The sequence below is a fragment of the Anabrus simplex genome, chromosome 10, assembly GCF_040414725.1.
Source record: "Anabrus simplex isolate iqAnaSimp1 chromosome 10, ASM4041472v1, whole genome shotgun sequence".
Lineage (NCBI taxonomy): Eukaryota > Metazoa > Arthropoda > Insecta > Orthoptera > Tettigoniidae > Anabrus > Anabrus simplex.
This window is the reverse complement of record NC_090274.1, coordinates 60346314-60373992: the sequence shown is the minus strand read 5'-3', so window position 1 is coordinate 60373992 and position 27679 is coordinate 60346314. Positions and strand designations below refer to the sequence as shown.

General features: G+C 35.5%; 1 protein-coding gene across 10 annotated transcripts in view; it reads right to left on the bottom strand.

Moving 5' to 3' along the window:
* Nucleotides 1-5877: 5877 nt before the first annotated feature.
* The window catches only part of CaMKII (Calcium/calmodulin-dependent protein kinase II), a 1009248-nt gene continuing 987446 nt past the window's right edge, over nt 5878-27679 (bottom strand). For all 10 annotated transcript variants that reach the window (XM_067154892.2, XM_067154895.2, XM_067154898.2 and 7 more), the window contains 2 exons: nt 22208-22322; nt 5878-18483 (listed from right to left, as the gene is read on the bottom strand). In XM_067154892.2, coding sequence (XP_067010993.1) covers nt 18351-18483; nt 22208-22322 — 248 coding nt within the window. In that variant the 3' untranslated portion in view covers nt 5878-18350. The remainder of the gene's footprint in view (nt 18484-22207; nt 22323-27679) is intronic.

The window sequence follows — 27679 nt, the reverse complement described above, 5'->3', positions numbered from 1 at the left end:
CATTTGAAACTTCGATAAATACACTAACAGTATTTGAAAAATCAATAAACAAACGAGAATTGGCGAAATCTTTCAATTTAATTGGCATATTTAATAAGACTTGGACATCAATATTATGTAATTAACATCTAGTCCATTAATGATACAGTTTAATTGTCAATTTTACTTGATAACTTTTTAAGTAGTGATGAAAATGTATTGTGTAAAACATTTTTCATGAACAAAATTATTATAAATAAGGTTTAATGTGTGACTCAACCTTAAGAAAATCGTATGATAAGATGGCTGAAGATGCTCGATACAGTGAGCGAAACATGTCCCAATTAACCTTTGTACTGTAGTGTCCCTTTAGAGACAACATTTTATGTATTGAATTGAGTGGATAATAAAAACAAGAATTGTAATTACTACTGGATACTGACCGCACTTAAGCGACTGCTGCTATTGAGCTCGGTGTATTTATTCTTGCACGCTTACCATTTCTATGCACTTTATTTCCACACGGCTTTAATTCTAAATAGACAGTTTGCAAAACAGGTGCGCATCGCTCTACCTATGTTGCCATTAACGGCATACAGTCCCCGTAAAATGGAATACCGTACTCAGTAAAACTATGAACCATGAGAGAAAAAAATTATAAAAACTTTAAATATGCTGTATGCACTTGCTAACAACATCCAACACTAAAACGAGAATACATTATTAAGAATAAAATAAATAACAAATTACTCTCATTTACTGACTGATACAGGAGAGAGGTTATGGCCGACAAAGGGATCACTCCGCTGATCTCAGGGTCACATTCTTGCCACTGAAACATGGTATACACAGACAGACTCAATTACGAGCACGGCCATTTCCTTCCCACTCCTAGGTTTTCCCTATCCCATTACTACCATAAGACCTGTCTGTGTTGGGTGCAAAATAAAGCAAATTGAAAACAAAAAACCAAGACATAGATGAAATAAAATCACAGCAATGCTGAACTATTAAAGCTATAAAAATCTGTAGGCTATTTTACTAATTTATGCTATGCTAAACTGTACTGTATTAGAGAGAAATACTGGATATAACAATATGAAAAACACAAATGACTGAAGAAAATGCAAGAGATTGTGAACTGTATGGAGTACCATACATGCGGAGCCAGGTAGCTTAACCACGTGGTGAATGTACACGATACAGCTGGCAACTAGGTTTCAAGATTGCACTCAACTGATATAAATTAATATAAATGGCAGCTTGGGATTTGTTGGATGCCTGTTTTTCCATGCACAACTACCACGTAGAGTCAAAATCAACCGAAATGTCAATTTAGAATCTATAATGTTCAGAGTATAGGTAGGATGCATTTCTTTCTTTTTTCAGTCACAATTTTATAAATGTTTAAATTGTTAATTTATTTTGCATGGCTGTACTTAATTATGTCATCTTTTATTTATACAATATATGTAACTTACAGTATATTCTAAGTGAAATCTTGCTCAGTTCAGCCCCTATCACTTTGTTTACTATGTATTGCTCTCATGAAAACCTGTTCTACTTTGCATGTATTCTGTTGACCTTGATTAATTGCACAACCTGTGTTCTGAGCCTATTCATTACAATGGCTTGTTGATGCTCACCCTCCTGATGAATCTGGGAAGCAGAAATGAGCTCATACGAGGCTGAGAAACATGGTTGTAGAACTGGAATTGATGAGGAGAGCGCCTCTATGAGGCATGTTTTTTTAAGTAAGGGCCTTTTGAAAATTACACAACGAATGACGATTTTCAAACACCACATTTATTTGCAGATTCTACATACTTTATTCTTCAACATGGTTGCCAAGTTTGTTTAAACACTTATCATACCTTACAACTAAGTTTTGAATATCCTCTTCAAAGAAACTTGCCTCCTGCTCCGATAACCAAGAGTTGATCTTTTGCTGGGACAGAGTCTGTTTGGCCTTCACTTTTACAGGCAAATGTGTGTGTCTCCATTCCATGCTCTGTTGCTTCAATTCGGGAATGATATGCAAAACCCATGTTTTGTCTTCTGTTATGATCTGACTCAACATGTCGTCACCTTCTTCGGCAAAACAAGTCAAAAACGTCATCGAACACTAAATATATATATTTTTGTGATCCTCTGTTAGGAGTTTGGGGAACCAATGGGAGCACAGTTTCCTAAAGTTTAGGTTTTCACAATTTTGTAAAGCACTGACCTAGACACATCAGGAAAGGAGTTTGAGAGAGCTGTTATTGTGAAGCGGCTGTCCTCGCGAATCTTCGCTTCAACTGAAGCCACCAAATCATCTGTGATCAGAGATGGGCGACTGGAGCGGGCCTCATCATGGACGTTGTCATGGCCATCTTTGAAGTCTCATACCCACTTACGCACTTTGCCTTCACTCATAGCATTAGCACCACACACTTCGCAAATCTGTCGGTGAATGTCTGCAGCAGACAGGTTCCTTGCTGACAAAAACCGCATCGCTGACAACCTCGTACGGGGCGGGCGAGTCGATAATCTAGAAGATTTGAGCAAGCACAGATCAGAACCGCACAGGTTAGCAACAGAGCTGCAACTGAGCACCATTGTTCCCTCGGCATGCCGGCACACGATGAACATGCAAACTACTAGTGTCTTCAACAAAACGGCCCTTACTCAAAAAACACGCCTCGTATTTATTGACGGCAGTGTATGAAGATGTGCAGCTTGTTCTTTTGTATTTTCATATTTGTCCCAGTCTCTTCTTTCTGTTGCTGCCTCGTCACACACTGACCTACCTTTATGTTCATCCTATGTAGTGTTCCTCTTCTCTATCTGTCTACATGTATGACTTGAATAACTATAATATTCATATACCTTGATCCATAGTTTCCCTCTCTAGGCCCAGTATTTTGAGAAAATCTACTCTCTTGAATTTGATTACCCTACTGTTCAGTAAGAAATTGACTGAATCAAAAATAATATATCCTTTCTGTCACAGTGTGCAGCTTCATCAGGTGAACATTCATGGATGTGTAGCATGAACTTATTTCCACACCAATATGCACTGGCCAAAAGTCAAGGGAAGGGGGATCGCATTAGAAAATGTGCTGTGTATGACCCCTGAACGTTACAGCTATCTGCAGCGTAGCTGAGCAGTCTGTCACAGACACCATTGTCGTGAAGATGGCAACACATCGCGAGTTAACAGATTTTGAACGTGGGATGATCATCGGCACACGGGTCACATCATTGAGGAGATAACACGCAAATTTGGGTTTCCAAGGTCAACAGTGTTGAGGGTGGATCTTCAATATCGCAGAGAGAATGTTACCACCCGCATAAACTGCCGAGCGGGAAAACCACAGGTGTTTAACGAACGGATATCACGTCGCCTCCGCAGAACCATAATGGGCACTCAACGGGCTACCGAGAGTCAGATCACCGCCCAGTTGAATGTTGGAAGTCAGGAACCTATTTCTACCAGAACTGTAAGGAGGCAACTGTATCGCATAGGCTTCACTAGCCGCCAACCAACTCGTGTCCCTTTGCTGACACCTCGTCACAGAGCTCGACATGCATGAGCCCGCAAACATCGATAATGGACCATGGAACAGTGGTGGCCAGTAGAATGGTCTGATGAATCCCAGTTCCAGTTGTATCAAGCTGATAGGCGCGTGAGAGTGTGGCGCATGCCCCATAGAGCTATGGATCCTGTGTGTCAACAAGGTTGTGTCCAGGTGGGAGGTGGCTCAGTTCTGGTCTGAGCGGCATTTTCCCGGTTGCAATTAGGCCCCATTATCCGGCTTCAGGGAGCACTGACAGGAGCACGTTATGTGGACATTCTGATGATGATTATGCTTGTTGTTTTAAGGGGCCTAACATCGAAGGTCATCGGCCCAGTGGACATTCTTTCAGACCATCTGCATCCCTGTTTGGCTCTAGAGTACCCTGATGGAGATGCCATGTTTTAACAGGACAATGCGCCATGTCACCGCTCTGTAGTAGCACGCAGGTGGTTGGAGGAGTCGACCATGGATCGGCCCTTCAGATCACCCCATCTTAATCCAATTGAGCATTTATGGGATGCTGTCGATGCTGGTGTACGCTCCATTAACCCTGCACCAACTACACAAGACCAAATATGGGTAGCAGTGCAAGATGTGTGGGTCCCGATCCCTCCAGAATGATTCCAACACCTCGTAGAGTCAATGATTCACCATACTGCTGCCATTTTGAGGGCTCACAGAGGAGCAACTCATTATTAACATCGCATTCAGTATCTTCCCATGACTTGTGGCCACTCAGAGTACATAACGGATATAGCATTAGTGAAGAATTTTCTTTCTTTCCTTTTTTATATAAAGTATCTGCAAATGGGGTACTCAATGAGAATGTAGTTTCTGTTACCTTTCATGGAGCCATGATAACATATCACAGTGAAAGGGAAGGGTACTTTTGAGCCAAAGATAAATATTTGATAGATTTTTATTTCCATAAAAGATTATTGTGAGGAAAGTGTTGGAGGAAGATAATAAAGTAAAAATACTTTTCTTACTGGAACAAGGGGAGGGAAATGCACCAATCATTACGTAATTACATTCTCTTTGCGGATGAAAACAAAATCTCGAGCAATCCTCTAAATATGAGAGCATAATAATAGAGCTACCACTTGCTTTACACAATCAATAATAATTATGATGATAATCATAACAACAACAACATGACAATTACTTAACAACAAAGATGAAAGTAACTAAAACAATCATAGACTATTACATTTGTATATACACTTTTTCTTGAGAAAGTTGAAGATTTTCAAAATGCATCTAAAATATTTTTTGTGCTTGTTCCAAAGTTTTAATAAATTTCCTATTTTCAGTGTATTCCTATGTTTTATTTTCAGTAAAAATGAAAATAATGGATAAGGATTCACAAGGCTGCATAAAAACTATAGTTGGCAATCAATCAATTTTTCTGTTAAATGACATTAAGATGGTTTATATTTGATTAATTAGATTAAATAAGTAATATTATAACAGTATAACAATATTATAGCCCAGTAGGAGCTGGACGAGGGAAATGGGTGGTGACGAAACTGTATAGTTTGCAACTTTGTGGTAAAATCAGTTTTATTGAATTTATTTCTATGTTTAGGAATCTTGAATGACGTTAATGAGAAACGGACCTTAATTTATTCAATACAGCAAAGGAAAGTTAAATTTCTTGGACACCTTTCTCCAGAATGTCTTTGAAGGAAAGGTCCTAGGGAAGAAGTCGAGAGGAAGACCACGTCTCTCATACCTTAGGAACATAATCACTCAGCTGGGTTTTGCTTCCTATGTCACGATGAAAAGGACTGCTGAAGACTGTGGGATATGGCTGCAGCGACAAGGCTTAGCCTTTAGATAATGGATGGATGGTTTAGGAATAAATATAATTCAGTGATGGAATAAAACTTTCAAAAGAACTTTCTTGTAATTTAATCATATGCGAATGAAAAAGGTAAAAAAAAAAATTATAAACAGATTACGTTATCTTGATGGTTCATTAAATCGTTTTGTTATTGTAGGATCATATCTATCAATTATTAGTAGATGAACAAGCTTGAGTGGAATTTTTAAAAGTAGGAAAGATAATCATGTAAAGAAGGAATTCAAGAAGACAAATCAAGGCAAATATTGGTGTATAGGAAGAAGAATTAGGGATTGGGATAATTTACCAAGAGAGATGTTTGATAAATTTCAAACTTCTTTGAAATACTAAATGAGTGAAAAGTTGAAAAACTAATTGAAATGAGAATTTTTAAGGGGCATGAACAGTGTGTCCTATGAACTGTACTGGTTTTTGAAATTATCTCTACCTGACCTTTCATATCAAAACAGCCATTCAACATTGGCACAATTTCTTTTTTTTTTTTTTTTTTTTTTTACAAGTTGCTTGAAGTTGCACCAACACAGATTGTTGTATGGCGACAATGGGACAGGAAAGGACTGGGAGTGGGAAGGAAGCGGCAGTCATCTTCATTAAGGTACAACCATTTGCCTGGTGTGAGAATGGGAAACCACAGAAAATCATCTTCAGGGCTGCCGACAGTGGGATTCAAAACCATTTCTCCCGAATACTGGATACTGGTCGCACTTAAGTGACTGCAGCTGTTGAGATCAGTGGACAATTTCAAACAATTAAACCATATTGAAGGAATTTCAATTTATTTTATCCTGATGAAAGTACTTAGGTATAAATCAGTATTTCTCCGAATAAAATATATTAGACTCTTAAAAGACAATTCACTGAACGGACTAAAAGTTTAGAAGTAAATATGAAATAATTAAACAACTGGAAAGTTAAACCCCTAGGAGTACCTTTCAGTTTAATTGTATATCGGAGAGTTTCATCATATATTACAAAAGAAAGAAGTGGAAGAATAACTTACAATGGTACTGGTATGATTTTAATAATACTTTTATATGTTTTTATTATATCGTATGCATGGCATGACCTTCAGGACTGCACATTTCAAAGTGTTTAATAATGCTGCTCCTAGAATGATTTTCGATTAGGGGACCGCTGACACAGCTCCCTTCAATACAATTCAACATCTAATAAATTACAGATTAAAATTTTAAATGCCTAACTATTCTCAGTTAATATGCAACCTTATGTCTCCAAATGAATACAAGCAATAACAGCTGTAAATAATATTGTATCTTGCTGAGATTATATTACAAAATCACAAAACTGAACTCAGACACAAGAGAGACATTTTGGGTGAGCAGTTATTAGCCATACTCCTCAAGGTTTACACAGTACAAATTTTTCTTCTTTTTCTTTTATTCAGACTAACAATTATGAACTTTATACATTTACACTAAACAACAAAGTTTTTCAGTACATAATTCCTTGTTACATGTTAGCAGTCTGCAGATTCAGTTTTTCAAAACCAATAAATAAAGTAATAATATTTTTCTGCTTAATATAGCCAATGGGAATTTATTTAGAGTATTATCTTAAAAGAGCTGAGCTATGGATCCTCAGTACATTTCTGTTCAAAGAATATGATTGATGGAGCACACTGAAATGAGAAGATAACTTTAATGTAAGAAATGAAACCAAAATTAATTTAGAATGAAAGTTTTAATCAGTAATGAGGTAATCAGGAGACTTTTATAGACAGGTGGAAAGTAGAGAATGGAGAAAAAAGGAAACTTTGCAATTGTAGTAAGAACAAAAAAATGAAAAGTAAAACTTGCAAGTTGTAAGTTTATCAAACAGGAATTATAATTTTCCTCTAGCTATCATATAAATCTTCCAGTCAGGGGCCTCATTGAAAGTTCACTTTCTGCACCTGCCCACAAATTTACCAAGGGATGATTGAGAGAATTAAATGCAAGAAAAAAGAGAAAATGATATTAAAAACAAAAATGAGAAAATAGTGAATTTATTCCATTTATTAATATTTAAATGAACTAATTGGCTCTGAAGACCTTTACCAATAGTAACTCTGGATATTATTGAAGACAGATTGTTTGATTTTAAGGAAGTGATGAAAATGAAATGGCGTATGGCTTTTAGTGCCGGGAGTGTCCAAGGACATGCTCGGCTTGCCAGGTGCAGGTCTTATGATTTGACGCCCATAAGCCACTTGTGCGTCATGATGAGGATGAAATGATGATTAAGACGACATATACACCCAGCCCCCATGCCGGCGAAATTAACCAATGATGGTTAAAATTCCCAACTCTGCCGGGAATCAAACCCGGGACCCCTGTGATCAAAGGCCAGAACGCTAATCATTTAGCTATGGAGCCGGATAAGGAAGTGATGAAAATGAGCTATAAGTAGCATCTGAAAACGAATGTCTATACACAACAAGCATATTACCACAATTTCAAGAGCAAGGATGAAATCATATTTGGTATACATTTGTCATAAAGCAGAAAAACAAATCAACCTGGTATAAATTACTGCTATAAATGTTTCCACCAAGCAAGTTATATGAATTAATTTCAACCATGTATTCATTTTAACTGTAATATTTGCAGTCTGTAAGGAAGTTATTATTCCTGCTTTTATCCTTACAAGAGCAATCTGCTTTTCATGTCCATGTTCCTTCCATAGAGATGAGAAATTAGAGTATACAATGCAAAGAGGTGTTTTACTTGGATCATGTCCAATGACTTAGAGAAAGAACAGGTAAGAATTTCGCCAATAAACTTCATGCAAATGAATCAGCTGGGATAGCAATTTACACAAAGAAACAGAAATGGCACAGCTGTACATATTTCCTAATTATAAATGCCATAGATCATATTAATTTGCATAATATGAATATAATAAACATCTTTCTTTAAAATGGACCAAGATAAGTTTCAACAGTAGTGAATGATTCTTCTGAGTTGATTAGCAAGCACATAAAAGTCTGAACTATACAAGGAAGATACCTCTTCGATATCAGGGACGAGAAAATTTCTGAAAATTCTGTACATTAATACATAACGCTGTATTTATATTCAGTGATTTTTATCTCTGCCACACCATTACAATGGCTCCATGAATATAAAAGTGAAAGCCAATTAGAAAATGAGGGATAATTTATATTTCTATGGAATATACAGACTTGGGTTAAAATAACTGAACAAAATTGTGAATGCAGAGCTTCTGACTAAATTAGGGAAGAAATAAATTTAGGTCATTACAAAAATGGGACCCAATTAGTTTTTCAAAATAAGATAAATTTTAAACTGTGCTACATAGTGAGGATGATATTAGCAACTTGCTACAGCTAATCCAAAAAGGTGAGTTCTGTTCAGAGGAAAACAAAACTAGATAAAAAAATATAGCCACAGATGAACATAAATGAGGAAGTTATCACAATGGTTTCTTATTTCATTAGAACATTATTTTGTAGTATAAAGTTTTTTATTTCATCATTCTCAACCATAAATTCAATACTCACACTAAGTTCGGCCACACACAATACTTACAGGTATAATCAATAACAATCGCTGAAAAATGTACTGTATTTAAATATGTTGGGAAGAGTTAACAATAAGCAATGACATTTTTCTGTTTTTCAGACTTGGTAACCTGTGAATTGGTTGCTTATAATGAATGGGAATAAGAATCAGTCCTTCTGGTGGGAAGGCAAGACTTTTTATTATAATATTGTTGTGATTTCTTATACTATTCTAGGGCAACAGATATCCTTTCATTCTAATAAAAATAATTAAGTAAATATGTAAAAGAATATCACTGCTGATAAAAATACCAATAAACTAATTTTTTTTCTTCTTTTTAAAGAAAATTATGGTCTGCACCTCATGCTTTTAACTTACAAGTCTATATAAGTAAGCAAATTAAGGTTTGCTCACTATCACAAAATCTTAAGTATAAAAACCCTTTTATGGCTGATGTTTCAAGTGATTCAAAACATTGGCTACTGCTCCTCAGTTATTTGCCTATGAAGTGAAAGAGGTAAAGAAAATGACAAAATATTTAAGACTAGACTAAGTAAGACATGTTTTGTCATTTGTGAATAAGTTTTACACGATTTTTGAAAAAAACACCTTAAATTTCCCCAATTCTTTTGAAAATCAATATGGAAATAATAATGTGCAGTTTATTTTATTGGTGTTTCTATTTTAATAAAAGCAACAAGAATTCTCTAAAGGCTGTAAATTAAAGGAACAGTAGGATGTGTGAAGCTGGGGAAGGCCAAATAGAGGAAAAGGGCTTTCCCAGACAAGGTATTGACATATTCAAAACTTGTACAGTAAGAAAAGACACCATACTCGATATTATGTCCATCAATTCAAGTGATGATGGAAACGATTGATGGTTTACTTGGAAAAATTACAGGGTTACCTGCTCCTCACACGGCTTCTTCCTCTCACATGAAGAGATATAATGATGAAATATATACCTCACGCTCCATCATAGATAGTTAAAAAGTTTTGTAAGGCAATAGATAATATTAACTTAGAAATCTAATTATGATGTAATTCCCAAAAATATTGAAAAGAAACGAATGATGGTGAAATTTCCAGTAAGTAGATGGAACTGAGGGATTGTTAAGTGGGATATAAAATTACAAAAGTATAATCTTTTTAACTAAAGGAATCATTTCCAGCAAGAGAGATCTAATATTTTAAAATAAAACTGTTGAAAATAAAAAACAAAACACTTTTATTGTTGTTCTATCATTTTTAGATGTGGTATAGGAGAGTTAAATGATTGAATGTGTCTCAAGTACTGCATGACTGATTTAGAATCAAGATAATATAAAAAATTTAAGAACAAAACTGTCAGAAATCTAATTAGATACTATTCTACGTTGTTCAAAACATTGATCATTCCATTTTTACTATACTCAAATTACAAATGTTCTTTTTTTGCAGTAACTATACTGCATAACATATTCTGTTCAAATTGAATCTTTAACCCAAATAAAACTGATCTTAAGAGACAAATATATATTTCATTTTCATGTCATATAATAGAAATAATAATAGTATCTGGAGGAGTAGTATCTAAGAAGGAAGAAAATGAAAGAATTAATACAAAGAATGGGTTTCAGTATTCCTCAATTTTTCCAATTTTATGAAATAATTGCCATGCCTGGTCTAGTCCCGGTTGGGGACTGGTTCTGAATTGAGTAGGAGCCAGTCGGTACTCTTCAGAGAACAGACTGGGATGAGGGGCCTCAACCCCGACACATCGCATCCCAATGGCTGATAGGGGAAGTTCGTGTAGATATGTAGGGCAGGTACGAATAAGGTTATGCCAAATAAGCACCCGCAGATCAACTGAGGCAATCTACTGCCTTGTGGATAGGGTTTTGACCCAAAGGCTATGGGAGTAAACCCAGAAAGAAAATCAAGCAAGGACAGAGGCTTTACGGGAGCAGCCCTCTCACTGTCCTATCTCCATCACAGGGTTAATTACCCGTATGGAGTGAATTTCAAAACAATTCTGAGAAATATCAGAGTTGAAGCCGGACTGATCACAAGATGATGAATTGTCAAGAATTGAGAAGATTGGCACTGGACCGGACTTCATATAGGAAGTAGCTGAAGGACCCAACGCCTGTGAGGGCATAAAGGGAAAAGAGGAATAAGAAGATGAAATAACTGTAATTATACGCTTGAAGATTAAAGATAATTTCTGTTATCTTCAGTAAGAAGAAGACAAAATACTGTGTAGTCGACATACTTTGTCCTTGTGGCAGCCTCCGCATGGGGGAAGTTGTAATAATAATAATAATAATAATAATAATAATAATAATAATAATAATAATAATGATTTTTTATTTTATTTTTTAAGAACAGAGGAATCGCTGCAACACTTACAATATCTCCTATTTAGACCTTGAAGATATTGGCATATTGATTGAAAAACATTGAAGCATTCCATTGCATTTTTAATCAATGACACCACTTTTAACAGCACAAGATATTTTTCCATGGGTCAATGACAACCATTAGCATAGGTAGAGGTTTGTTTTGGTGGTGATAGAATAACATTATTTTTAAATCTTATACAAAAATTTTACCATGTCAAATTGGTTTCACAGTAGGTTCACAAAGACCTACTGTAGGTGTCTGGGTAAGGAATGTCAATGTTTAATAGTTCTCTAAAGAACACAATGCTCTTTGTGTGCTGAATGTATTATCAGGTAATTTATAATTGTAATAATGTCCACTTTGAATACGATTAAATATCAAGGAAATTTCTATTTTATTGAGGGCCCTAGCAGAAGACCATTCATTTGTTACAAGGTACACTGACTTTGTAACATGCTTCAGCCAAATACATTTTTTTTTGGTTTAGTATAGGCCTACTTGTAGAACTGGCTTACTCTGGTAATTACATAAGGTCAAGAATTTAATCTCATTTGGAATTCTAACTCAAATCCTCTGCTCTCTGATGCCTTGTCAGTATTATGAAAATGAAAACCTACAACCTGTTTTCCAGTCATCGACCGGGTGAGGGATGTAATGAATGAAACATATATAGGCTGTTAGTACGATGGAGTCGCCACTCCCAAAGTGATTTATTAATGAGTGATAAATGCTATGAAATGAGAATTGAGAGTGTTGCTGGAATGAAAGATGACAGGGAAAACCGGAGTACCCGAAGAAAAACCTGTCACGCCTCCGCTTTGTTCAGCACAAATCTCACATGGATTGACCGGGATTTGAACCACGGTATCCAGCGGTGAGAGGCCGACGCGCTGCCGTCTGAGCCATGGAGGACACCCTGTCAGTATTGTAATCTTTGGAAAGTCTATAATGTCTAAACTGTGTATGACAGGGAAGGCTGTGCTCTGCATAACCAATGTTGGCACTAAGACTCTGACTCTGGTTCTGAGAATAACATTTCCAGTCCTACTGTGAAATTTGAATTCACACTTCAGATTGGAAGATTGTAATTTATTGAAGTATATAGTTTGAATCTAGTATTAACAACTACGGGTATGTAAAATAAGCTTTTACACAGGTTCTCTCCACTGTATAATTTTTTTTAAATATCCCTTAAATGTACACCCGCACACAACTTTCCAGTAAATGGCTGATATACTTAGCTAACCTTGCATAAAGTCTGTATGAAGTGAAAGTTACAACTCCTCCTCCTTGTTTTAACTCTACCTTAAAATTACTGTCTGTCACAGGCCTAATTCAAAGAATTACAAAGAAACTACTATTTTATTGACTTTTCTTTGCAATGGTCATTAATTTAATATTATTATGGGTTTTATGTCTACTAATTACAGTACTTTTATGGTTTTTCAAAATCACCGAGATGTTAGAGATTTGTTCTGCAGGAGTTGTTTTGCATGCCAGTAAATCTACAGGCATGAAGAGGCATATTTGAGCACCTTCGAATATTACCAAACTGAACAGAGATCAAATTTGGTATCTTGGGCCCAAAAAAACAATGCTCCACTGTCAGAGCCACTCAGTCCTGAGGTCTTTTATTTAAATTACTAGATATTTTTTACAAAAGTTGTCAAAGTTTACAAAGTTCATTCACCAGGAGATGTATGAATAAAAGTAAGCACAATTAACATAGGAATATATACATATATATGTTATTTTCATGTTGACCACCTCATTTCACTGGGGTACATCAAGCCTGCTAAGTTTAAACAACCTGCAATGCATCTGATACTCCAATTAAATCTACTAAACATTTCATCAGCACTGGTGGTTCAAATATTGAACAAGCTAACTTCCCTTGTTTGAGATTGCTAGTTTTATCCTGCTCAAGTTTTGTGTGTGTGTTTTTTTTTATAAAGAAAGAAGTATGAGGTGCAATCATTCGCATTTATTTGGTGTTTATATAGAGTGAACAAGATGTGAAATACCAGAGGTAAACAGACTCATAAATTTGTTCGTTCAATATACTATAGAATTTTTGTCTATTATACATATGAAGTGCCCACCTGCAACTCTCTTAGCATTCTAATCTGTTAATGTAGAGTTTTCAATTTTGCTACTAATAGTGGATATGGTGGAACAACTCAACAGAATGTATAATTTAAATTCACACACAAGTCTGTGTCAGATCAGAATACTTGCATTTAGCATTGAGATTGCACGATCTCACTCGCATCATATCTCTTATATTTCAAAATTTAAATAAAATAAAATAAAAATAAAAATAAAAATAAAATAAAATAAAATAAAAATAAAACAGGTACTGGTAGAGTCTTATCCGGGCCCTGTTAGACTCTCTTACTTCACATCTGTAATTCCCTAGTCTCTTAGTCTAATTAACTACTTCAACTCTGATCAGTTCCAGCCCCTCTGAATATACCACAAATTAATTTCACAACCTGCAGTATTTTATTTTATTAACACCTGAATTAAAATTTGTTCTTGTTGTGTTAAGTCCAATTCTTATTTTTAATAATGGTTTCTGTTTACTAGCATTGTGGTTCTGATTTCATTTGAAACCAATGATAATGTCTTCCTCTCCTTTACTACTCTATTTCTTCAATTAAAAGTATTTTCCTCATAAGATTTCACGGGGACAATACCTCACGCTCTCATATTTCTGCCTACGATGACCAAAGATGTTTTTACTCTAGATGTCAGTAAAATATATGAATCAAGTGTTAGAAATGATACTAGGATTTTCACTAGCTCCTCTCTTTAAAATACATTTTTATTCTTGTTTTATGATTTGTAGTTTTTCATACTTAAAAAAAAAATTAAGAGACTAATAACATAAAATAATTTTTGTGCAATATTTGGCATCTGAGAAACAAAAAGGGGCAATGGCCAATGTTTACTGGTATATTTTTTCCATTAAAGTAGTCTCATATAAACTTTGATTTCTAATCTACTAGTCCTTAGAAATATAAAAATGTTAACAAACAATAGATTTTCTATGTAACAAAGATAGTATATATTTTTTATTATTTTAGAATCAGCCAATTCTTTCAGAGAACAACATATGATATAATTATTTTCAAGAGGTTTATAGAATTAAATGCATCAGGTGTTAACCATTATTTATTAATATTTATAATAAAAGTAAACAAGAATGATAACAAGAAGACAATAAAAATATTATGGCACTTTGTCATTAAATAAAATCCACATATATATGCAATGGAATTATCATACATAAATAAATTAAAATACATATAATTCAAGGTCATAGAGAAAGCTTAAACTTGCATTATACATACAAGTTTGACAGAAATGGCATGACAATAGATTATATTACAAGAAGATAGTTAATTCAGCTAATCAGTTCAACCAGAAGCAATCAGAAGATCTAATTAGTTTGTATTATTAAAAAAGAATGTTTTTCATTTAAAATTGTTATATAGAGCACTTTTTTAATTGAACATTTAAGTACAATTAGAAGACCTCTAATTCAGATTATTTTCTCAACATCACAATTTCTACCTACAGCAATGGTTTCTGCATTATTCTTTTATTAATCGTTATTCACAATCAGTATCTCTTTCCTCGAGACTTTTTTAAGCTTTTATTAAATTTACTTTTCTTTACTAAGGTAGTAATCAACCTAGATTATAGTAGGATTATTTATGATGACAATTAGGCCAAACAATGAAGTTCATCTCAGTTCATAGAACTGAACTCAATTATGACAGAGATTAAGGGGAGAGCTTACAGATTTGTATTTGAAAACACCTAAACACTAAAGGCAATTCAATTGCACATTTTTTTCCTTCTTATTTTTATATATAATAATGTTTATATCATTTGAATAATAAATAATAATAAAAATAATAAAACATACTGATAGTAAAATAATAATGGTCTTTGTTTTTTACAGCAATCACATTTAGAAGCATGTAAGTTAAGATGCAGCATGTGCCTCATGTGGGAGGGACGACTGGGGACACTGAGACATACAAGTGAAGCTCTTTTGTTTTCCTCATTTCACAGCACATGACATAACAAGTTGCACACTTACTTGTTTTAAAGTCAATGGTGAAATATTAGATTTTTCCTCACCTTCATAAAGAAAATCTCAACAAGATCAGTTTAACATTATTTCAACAAGATGTGAAATACCAGGGGTAAACAGACTCATAAATTTGTTCGTTCATACTCATTCTACAGAAAAATAGGTCTATTTACATAGATCTGAGAAAAAATTATTTAAAAATTGCTTTTTAATCACCTCCTTCACATAGCTGCTTACCACTTTTCCCTGCTTCATATTATTAGAAATATAAGATCTACTTATCACTTAGCTTATCTTTTCAATTATAAAAAAAGGCAGTGAAATATTTATGAATGAGAGATGCTTACATAATGAAGTAAAAGAATTCAGTGGTTCCTTAAAAAATAGTTGACATCAAGGCCATACCCAGGAATTTTTTTTTGGGGCGGGTCTTCCCAAAACAAAATTACAGTAACACATTTTTTACTTTTTATTTTTTATTTTTAAATTTTGCAGAAAGAACAGTTTGAAATAGTTTTAGAGCAGTACTTTTTACAACTCAACAGGTAAATTTATAACTGTGTAGTGGGCAGAACACGCTTTAATGAGTGCGTGCAGTGCAACACAAAGATATCTATCCTTTGTTTAAAAATGTTAACTGTAAGTATTAAAAATATTTAGAGGTTTGATTCATTTAAACAATATTTTATTGGCTCAAAAACATAAAAACATTTCTGTATGTTTATTGAAATTGATTTTTATGGTGCAAAATGTATTAAGAACATAAGAAAGCAAACAAACCATATACCTCACCAAAATTAAAATTTCCATTTATATTTTCAGTAAATTTGTTAACTGTGACACAGATTTTATAGGTTAAAATCAATTGTTTTTTCAAATGCTCATTTTTATAATATTTCTAATTTATTGTAGGCTATTTCAAAACCCGTATATGCTGGTTAAATTTCTCAAGTTCACTTTTCTTTCGTAGGGAATTTGACGCCCCCCCCCCCCCCCTCCTCCTTCCACTCCCTGGGTACGGCCTTGGATGACATGGAACTTCAGTCATAATCTGTAATCTAAGAAACAAATAAAGACATATGAAAGATAAGATTAAATAAATAAAATAAATAAAGAATCTAATTTGTAAAAGGGTTATCTTCTTTAGGCATGTTAACGATCAGATGATGGTAAGAAAATACGAGGTGCAATCATTCGTGTTTATTTGGTGTTTATATAGAGTGAACTAATTAGATAATAGGTTTTGCATTTTCTCTTCAGATGAATTAGAAGTATAATATAGAAAATGGAGGAGCTTGGTACTGAACATTAAAGATACCACCGTTAGATGAGAAGTACTTCCCCATATCACAATAAATACACATTTACACAGTTCAGTTCAAATATCACATTACAATGTCCTGTAACACAGTCACAGCAGTAAAAAGAAGATTTTTAAAAAGTTTTCCCATCTCTTACAAGTAGTTGTGCAACTTCTTACATCGTAGGACTCATAAATTGGTTTCTTACTTTCGAGGAGAGACTGAATTCAGTCAGAACACACAAATGCTTTGGCATTTATAATCCTCAAACAATTACAAAACCCTTCCAATAACAAGGAGCACGTACAGTTCAAAAAGGAGCCCACGTTTCAGTAATGTCTTGCTTTTGCCTTTTTTCCAGCTGTCAAAAGCTTCCAAATATTTAGAGTAACAACAGCTTATTCAATAATAAGTTGTCCATTTGTAGTTAAATCCCTTGCTTCCTACATATTATTCACAGGGCAAATGTATAGAAGATAACTTTTCACTGCTTGAAGAGAGCCAAGACGATTCCGCCTGCAAGTCATACCGAACTAAAAGTTGTCCAAAAAAAGCTTCTTACTTTGTTATGATGGAGTACATTTATTGCACATTGCACCAAAATCCGTTAAATGTTAACAACTTGTCATCACAAACTATTTGTACCACAGCAGACTGTATTGTACTCAGTAAACAACTCCATCATACCCAGCACACAAAAGAAAAGGAATTTCTTTAAAAAAAATTAACAACATGAAGAAGAATAATTTCTTGAATCAACATCTTAAATCACAGTAATGTGCATAAAAGTTTAAAATATGGCTGAAATGTAATTTTATTTATACAATATAACAGCTGCTCAACAGCCCTGACATGTAACATAGCTCCCATTCATACTCTCTATGTAATATATATATATATGTACAAAGACATTGTTGTAATAAATAAGAAGTTTTAATCACTAAAAACATGTGCTTCCTCAAACTTGCTTAGGAAACAAGTGCAGTGGCACAAAAACATTAAGAAAATGTATTCCCTCCCCAGCCCTGTAATAAACATTGTCATACTTCACAAATAGTAACAAGAACTATACCAATAGACACTAACATAAAACTATACATGCGAACATGCTTATATCTCATATTCAAAATTATTCTCAACTGGCATTTTGAACTTCAATCAGTGTTACACATTAAGACATGGAACTTTTAATTTCTTATCATATAAAAACAAGTTAAAAATACAATTTATGTCAATGTTTTGCAATAACATCATTCCATGAAACAGCCTTGAAATGAAATGAAATTTAACCATTTTTACATCAGCTTGATTACAGATGAAAAGAATACTACTCTGACAATTCTTCCACGACCAATTCTACTATTATTATGACTGATTTTCATACGAGAGCATCTGTAGACCTTCAATAATCGCAGTTGTTAATTTGACCCACCAACTGAATTTTATGCCATTCAAATATTTATTAATACATTGCACCTTCTTTTGTCATTTTGCAAGATCTTTTTAGTTAACAACCAGTTATCATTTAACGGAAATTGGTGCAAACGGGCATCAAAGTGGTGGCAAAACACGCTGGATTGATAATGACAAATAGTTGTCTCCTCAAGAAATCCAGCATTTTCTCTATTTGTGGGCGAATGTGAACGGGGATGAGCCAGATACACCCGAACGATGGAAGTGAACGTTCTGCCACTTGTTTTCTCTCTTGTGCCATACCCGCGTCTCCTCTGACTGCTGAGTGTGAGCCTGGCCTTGCCTGAAAAAAATAAGAGTATAAGTTTTCCTATCTTAACATTTCTTATTTCCATTATACTGTATATAAATGAAAGGAAGTTGGAATGGAAAATCTAAATGAGAGAATTGATAGGAGTAAACTAAGATGGGTTGGACATGTAAAGAGGATGGTGGAGGAAAGAATACCAAAATAGATTATGGAAATGAAGTTCGAGGGAGAGAGAGCAACAGGAAGACCTAGAACAAGGTGGATTGATTCAATAATGAGGAGTGCAAGAAGAAGATGATGATGCTGATGATATTGCCATACTAGTAGAAACAGGCAAAAGTATGCAGAGAATGATCAACATACTAGCAGAAACTTTAGGCAAATGGAACCTCAAAATTAATGCAAGGAAAACAAAAACCATAGCAATATGTAAATCCAAGAGAACGCCTATACCACACATCAAAATTGGCCCTGATAAAATTGAACAAGTGAAACAGTTTTGCTACTTAGGAACCCTAATCACGAGTGATAATTGGAGCATATCAGAAGTCACAAAAAGGATACCAATGATGAAGAGAGCCTTCCAAGATAAAAAGCATTTGCTGGCCAACAAACATATATATATTCAAACTCGGAAGGCCTTTGCAAAAAGCTTTGTATGGAGCGTGTTTTTGTACGGTTGCGAAAGCTGGACAGTAGGAGAGCAGGAAAAGACTAGAGGCAATTGAAATATGGATCCGGAGGAGAATTCAGAGGATAAGTTGGAGCGAAATGAAGAGTAATACCAAAGTCCTTAGAGAGATAGGAGAAAAATGGTGTCTGGTAACTGATATTGAAAAAAAGGAAAATAAAATTTATTGGTCACATTCTGTGGCATGAAGAGTTTCTTTTTAACATTGCTGAAGGAAGAATTGCAAGGAAAAGAGGAAGAGGACGACCCAGAGTGTCTTATTTGAAGAACCTGCTTCAGAGAATGAACTGCAAGATGTACACAAGAGTTGAAAAGATGGCTGTGGCAACATATGATGATGATGATCATGAAGAAGAAGAAGAAACCTAGACTGGGACAAAAAGATGGAAGAGGAATGGTGGAAGGAGAGAGGAAGGTGGAGAAGTGCCAGAAATGCCCTGACCAGCAGTAGCTGGATAAGGGGAAAGGAGGAGGATCAGGATAATTGAAAAGAAACAAACAAGTGTAGGAGTATACATATTGATTATAGACTGTTATGCCTTTCAGTGTTCAAACTGCAAGCTTCTGTGAACTAACTACATGTCTCCATAAACAACAAGCTCTGTGGCTTCCACACCTCTTATCTCGAAATAATTAAAAACGCGTTTAAGCATTATCGCCTTGGGTCTCCTTTTGCTTTCCTTAACACCTGTGTCTGAGTCCTTTATTCTCCTAGATAACCTATCATCCTCCATTTGCCTCACCCTACCGCACCAGTCAAGTCTGTTTATACGCAGAGCTTTCATTCAACAGGTTCATTCCCAACTTATCCCACTGTCAGCAGCCCTGAAGATGGTTTTCCATGGTTTCCCATTTTCACACCAGGTAAATGCTGGAGCTGTATCTTAATTAAGGCCACGGCCGCTTCCTTCCAACTCCTAGGCCCTTCCTATCCCATCGTTGCCATAAGACCTATCTGTGTCAGTGCGATGTAAAGCCAATAGCATTCCTAACTTAGCCTTTATCCCCTCAGCCTCAGTACCCTATCGACATTGTTCCTACCCGTTTTTTTACCAGCAATCATTCATGAAAATTTCAAGTCTCTTACTTCCAACTTACGAACAAGATATTGCGAGTTCACCCAGCTTTCAGCCCTTCATACAGCAAGTCAGTCTGTAAACAGACTGATGTAATGATAGAAGTCAACCCTCGGATTAATCTTTCTTATAGAATACCACTAATCGCAAATGTGAGCTCACCGTGATTCAATTTCTGCCATTAGACTAACATCCCAGGAGAATACACACTTTTGTATTCCTAACCTGACATTCAATCCTCTTAAGTTTCTTCCCAAATTACATCACTCTAGAAATATACTTCATCAAATATAGGAAGCTACAAAGGAAGTTAAGAACAAAAGATAAACACAGTGTATGGGCAGTAGAAGCAACAGAAAGGAAAGATGAGCACAAATTCCATATCTTCACAGATAAGCACTCTCCTCATCAGTTCTTATCTTTCTAGTTCTATTTCTTCTCAGCCCCTGGTGAGCTCTATCTCTTGTTCAGTTACATCAAGATAGTAGGCATCTACACTCAATGACAAGACTATCATTGCCAGGGTTTCATTCTTAATGGAAAAATATTAATAATACCATTTTCCTCTTAAATTTTTTGAGGAGATGGAATTTTATTCAACTTTCCCTCACCAGAGGTTGCCAATCAACATGAAGTATGACCATAAATTACATAAATTGAAAGTATACACTTCAGTGTTAATGATCCCATGATAGTGGGTTCAAACCTGGCAAAGGTAGCCAGATTTTTGAAGGGCGGAAAAAAGTCCTTTCGACACTCCATGTCGTATGATATCAGCATGTAAAATATCTCTGGTGTCATATTTCATGTTTACCTGACAAAATTCATTAAAACTCAGCCACAGACACTCAAGAGAGATTCGGTTTACTTTGCTGTAAAACGTGACATTGAAATTGACAAGCAAACAGCCAAATCGCGTCAAATTAAAATACTTGTACATGGTAGCTGAGGCCATATGCTTATTCTTATTATTCTTATTATTTTAATAATGATCATTCCTTGCTTATACCAGTAAAAGTGGTTTCACATGAATGATATTGAACATTTCAATATAGTTATAACTATATCTGGTATTAAATTAATTTTGTACTGTTAAAAGTATCCTCTAAAAATTCTGAAATAGTTCCTCTGGCACTTATCATTACTCCTACAACTTTGTTATTCCCAGTAACACCATATTTTTCCTCTTGGTAAGAAACTGTGGATTCATATATACTTTTCTTCTCTAGATTAACTCTACATGTCTGTTCAGCATTGTCGTCAAACCTGTCAGATGAATTAACACAGCACATAATTTTTTTCTGGCTGGTTACCCCACATGAGTGAAACCAGGCTTCCTCGTCAACTCCTGTACGGTGAACTGTGCTCTGGCACAAGACTTCACGGAGGCCCTTTGAGGCATTTCAAGAATCAGCTAAAGCATACTACGAAAAGAGCTGGAATTAACATTCAATCCTGGAATACGCTTGCTGAGAATCTTACACTTAGGCACCACACTGTTTCTACGTCAGTTATGTTCCATTGTACTCTATCAAATGGCAGAGAAACAGGTCTCTGTAGAGCGATCTATGACAGTTTTAATTAAATTCGTCGGGTAAACACCAAATGTGTCACCAAAGATCATTTACATGGTGACACTGTACGAAATGGGGTGGTGGATAAACTTTCTTCCATCCTTCAAATATCCAACTACCTCTGCCGGGTTCGAACTTTGAACCCACAATCTTGGGTTCCAAAGGATGTACTTAGTCTTAAGAGAGGATGGATGCACATTTGTAATTCCTCTTAAAACAATAATTACCACCACTCTGTATGGAAACACATAATCATTATTACAAGTTCATTTAAAGAGAATGAAACAAGTTTTTTTAAAATTCCACTTAAAGTGAAGATTGTTTCTTTGACTAGATTTAAGATAATTTATAAGAAAGAGAAACTGAACAATACATAGTGTGAATTTCTGTGAAGAATGGTAGCAAAGAATACTTACTTATCCATAAATTGTGTGAGTCTCACGTACGCGATGCAGGCAGCATCATCTCCCAGTAGATGCACATGTGGGTTAAGAATGGTGGTATTGATCGCCTTGCAATTTTTACCTAACACTGCAACAATCACGAAAAAAAGAGCACACAAAAACACATTTGTATGGAGGCCTATCAATCTCAAACAGAAACATATCTGTTACACAATCAGAGTAACATTTATCACAGTAATATGGGCACAGAAAAATATGGGAATATTATAACTTATGTTATAGCAAAAGCTATGGATAAGTTGTTGAAAGGAATTTGGAACAGTGTTGTCAGATGTATAATACACACAGTTTCCATACATTTTTGGGTATTCATTCTTACAGCATTGATATCGGTATCCAATATGACTGCATTACAATCTCTTCAAAGACATGAAAACAATGATACTCATTCATACACTACTTAAGTTGCAAATAAAATGGTGTGAATGACTGAAGACAGTCAACATGTATGTTATTCCTAGATGAAGATCCAGTCTATTGTTTGATATCAACTGTTACAGAACCAATTATGCCTTCCATAGTCCAATACACAGAATGATGAGATGTGTGAATAAGTTTGATCTTCATATTTTTAACTATTTAGATTCTTTACTTATGAAAAATGCCAGAAAACATAATGATAATGTGTCAAATACATAACCTTTGGTAAACTTGGCTTATTTAACCTATAGTTTTGTTTTGGTGCGACAGAAAGCAAATTAAAAAATATTCCGCCAATGCTGCAGTGATCATATGAAATGGACTTCATTTTGGTCCATATTGATGATTTATCACTATCAATAAGGATTAGAAGATTCACCTATTCAATATTGTATATAATATGTTAATATTATTTATTACATCGGGACTAGTTTCGACCGTTGTATTTAGTCATCTTCTGCCTTAAATTATAAATGGAAAAGAACATTAAATGTAACCTGAAAACACCAACAGCTTATATAACACTACTGGCATGTCTTGAAGCACTGATGAAATACTGTATGTTGTGGTTATATATGAGTCCATTAAAATTGATGTCTCTTGCACATGATAATGCTGTACTGTTCAGAGTATGTAAATACAGTCACTAAGAATGAATTATTTTATCTCAGAATGTCATTGACATACTGGGCCCTTGTACAGACATGGATGTGCCCATGTTCATATGATTCACAGGAAAATATAATATTCTGTCCTTCCTATCACACCAGTCAATGCATCATAGAAATCTGGTAATAGTCACTACCCAAGATACTTTTAATGTGTCTATTTTCTATACTATTTGTTAATGTTAAGCAACTAGAACATTCCTTCATATGGTACATCCTTCATCAAACCATCCTCTGCATACTAGTGTAGGCTTTTACAGCTGGTGTCAACTGATAAGCTTTGCTTTTCTCTCATTATAAAGATGTCAACATTGCAACTACTGTTCAGTAGAACTTGACAACATGAAATGAGCTGGGTAGGATGGATATCAAAACTTTTATAGCAGTAGAAGGTTAGGGGTAGCACTCCAATTGACTTGGGTCTCTCTCAAATTAGTGTTTTCAGGACCTGAGAAGTATGATCTAGTGCGGCCATTCATCTCTTATATAGTGGCAAGTAATGGCTGCCAAATTCTGTTGATCTGTAGCCTCTCTTCTTTCCTTTCAAATACCTGCCATGTTTATCTCCACAGCTTCTCAGTAGAGATGCGCATGATACTTGGTGGGTAGTAGCCAAACCACGGTTCTGGCTACCAACTGCCAGTATCCTGTGCATCTCTACCAAGAAGCTGAGAAGATAATGAAACATGACAATTGTTTAACATTTTTACATTTTATTTTATGTAACTGTTTTATCATTTCAGGATACTTTATTTTGCAAGTTGCTTTATGTCGCACCAACACGGATAGGTCTTATGGCGATGATGGGATAAGAAGTGGTGTGAAAATGGGAAACCATGGAAAACCATCTTCAGGGCTGCCGACAGTGGGGTTCGAACTCACTATCTCCTGAAAACTGGATACTGGCTGCACTTAAGTGACTGCAGCTACCGAGCTCGATTTTCAGGATACTAATTTATGACTCACAGTGTTCTGAGTTATAATCTGTCAAGTTGTGCTGTGGGCCCTAAATGAGCATTCTACGGGCGTGGGAGAGAAAGATCTTGAGGTAGATCTTCGGCGAAGTTCATGATCAAGGAGAGTGGCACATCAGGACCAACGAAGAAGTCTATGCCCTGTATGGTGACCTTGAGATAGTCGCAGAGGCCATTCGGTATTTCGGGCACATCGTAAGGATGGACCAGGACTGAGCAACGTAGATGATCCTTGACCAACATTGTGGCGGCCAACAAAGATGGGGGGAGACCAAGGACAAGATGATTGGTCAACGTCTTGAGAGATTTGGAGCTGTTAGGGAGTCAGGGGTGGAGAAGGACAGCTCTGGAGCAAAAGAAGTGGGTAAAAGCTATTGGGGAGGCCAAGGCCCTTCATGAGCTGCGGAGCCAAGAGAGTGAGCGAGCGAGTGAGTGAGTGAGGTAGTTTTCATTTTATTATTTAAAATATGGCAAAACTTTTCACAGTGAAGAACCTAACAGTTCTAAATTAACTGAGTCGAAACTGAAAAGAGATGGTTTCAGATATAACTAACTGTTTAACAGGAAAGAAGAGGGGTGATCATTAGGCATTGCTAGATGATAGATGAATGGCTGCACTAGGTTACACTGTGCAAGTCCTGGAAACACCAATGTGAGAGTGGTGGAGCCACCACCTAAACTTCCTGCAGCTCTTCAAGCCCAGACCTTCCCTGCCCCCCCAGTTTTGTCTTGAAAAAGGCTATTGAACAGTGTCCGACTTGTCAGCTGAATGGTCAGCGTACTACCCTTCAGTTCATAGGGTTTTGGGTTCGATTCCCGGCGGGGTCAGGAATTTTAACCGCTTCTGATTAATTCTTATGACTTGGGGACCAGGTGTTTGTGTCTGTCCCAACACTCTCCTCTTCATATTCAGACAACAAAACACACCACACTACCAATCACCACAGAAACACACAATAGTGATTACATCCCTCCATATAGGGTTGGTGTCAGGAAGGGCATCCAGTCGTAAAATAGAGCCAAATACACATGTGCAACACAGTTCGCACCCATGACCCCAAAGAAGAAGAAGATGAATAATAATAATAATAATAATAATAATAATAATAATAATAATAATAATAATAATAATAAGAAGAAGAAGAAGAAGAAGAAGGGATATTGAACAGTAGTTGAAACTAATTTTGACATCTTTATAATGAAAAAATACAGTACCTAACATCCTCTGCATAGAAGCACTGTCTGTTTATTTACCACCATGCAGCTTTCCTGAATGATGGACTACACTCTCTGAGAATGCATTGTTATCTTTTCTTTTCCTTCTTTCAATTTTGTCTAAAAAATCTAACCTATGAAACTTGGATGTTTATCAAAGCTCTTTCAAGATGACTGCCTGTTTATCAACAACAACAGCACAGTATATCTTTCAGGATATTAACTGAGGGGCTCAGGAGTAGATAATGATAAGGGACATGGCATGTTTAATAGTAACCACAAACTTGTCAATGTTGTGAATCATTTGTGGTTGCTATTAAACACGCCGTGTCCCTTACCATTATTTACTCCTGAGCTCCTCAATTTATCACTTATGATGGTCCTCATTTTCCTCTTTAACATCTGGCAACACTTATCAGGGAGTAGAGTGAGACAATGATGTCAATTTTTCAAGGCAGTAGTCATTTACTTTCACAAAATATTAAGTTTCTACTAACAGGAGCATACTAACTACACAGGCAAGTATAGGGTATAAAAAATGAGTTAAAGAAGGAAACATAAAAACTATTGAGCAACACAAACATATAACAAGATGACATAGAGCTTTTATGATGTAAGGCACAACAAAATAGGAGGGAGAGAGCAAGCATAGCAGCCATAAGAAGAGACAATTATCAGTTATATCTGGCAGGCTCCTTGTATTACATTAGGCCTATATACAAAATTAATTTCAAACTCTCGACATCTTTAATTTTACTGTGGTCACATTTTCATACAAATCAGATACAATTTCAGAAATTAGAATTTTAAATTCTGTAGTGATTATTTGGAATTGAAATACTGGGGAATTTTATATCATGTATTTATTTAGTGTTTGTATTTTTTGTGTATGAATTCTGAAATTATTTAATTTTGATACAGCCTCAAGATTGTTGGGTCGTCATAAAAAAAAAAAAAATTGAAGTAGATGTAATGATTTTTAAACACACTGTACCACACGTGCTAGATCGGGATGGGATGTTTCCGGTTTCATCATATTGCATTAATTTTGAAATTTCTGGATGCTACTCGAATGTTCTTTATCAGCACTTATTGCTGGGACCTCATTGGATAGAATAACAGTTATTGTGATTGGCGAACGAAGGAAAATACGGACGCTCATTGGTTGTTTTTTGATTTCCTAATTTCCGTTGAGGAGCTCGTGGCTAACGCCAAGCTCTGCTGAGCCGTCTTTCTGTTTTGACCAGTGAAGGGAAGGGAAAGGTTGCCTTCTTCAGGTGACGGGTCTTCTTGGTCCCTCCAACAGGTAAGCACTTAGTTGTTTTTCATCTTTCAGGTTATCTTCTAATGTAGTGTTCCGTTTAATTTCTTTTGCCGGAGCTTACCAGTTTTTTTCTTCAGTCGTCAAATTTTTCTTAAAATGACTTAGCCTTCCGGCAAGTCATATTAGATTTGTGTTAAGAGACAGTTCCCATTTCTTTGATTTTGTAAATTAGATATTAGACGCCTCTCAATGTAATCGTTAAGTGTAAATTTCCCCTTGGGGCTGTCTCATTTATCCCATTTCATCTTGGAGTATTCACATTTAGGATGGGCACCCTTTCTCAGAAGTGTTTTTGAGGGGGCTGCCTCCTAAAAGTGCCCTGTGCTAGGATAAATATCTTCAATGTTGTTTCCCTTTCTTACATGTACATACTTATGACTGTATAATGTTACTTTCCTTTTCTTTCCGTCAGTATTATGTTATTTAAATGTTTCACCATGAACAGTGGAACCTTGTGTGACGTGTTCCGGCCTAAGGTTAAATTATCCTACCCTCGGGGTAAATTGTAATTATTTTGAAACTATTTTCAATTTTTAGAGGTGTAATTTTGTGAATTATTTACGCTTTAATTTAATCTAAATTGTTAAGTAAACTCATTGAATTAGAATCACCTTTGATTTCGCTTCTTCAGCATTGCCAATACCTTTCACCCACCGTATTGCCATGGGCATGGCCAAACATGATTGCCCCTTTTTGCCGTTCTGTCAACTCCTTTTGTCTATCCATGTTGATGTACAGTTCACTTGAAACATCAATGTCTCACTGATCGCTACTGCCTTATGCTCGTGTAGAGGCACTGTGCATGCGTTTGAGCATGGGACAC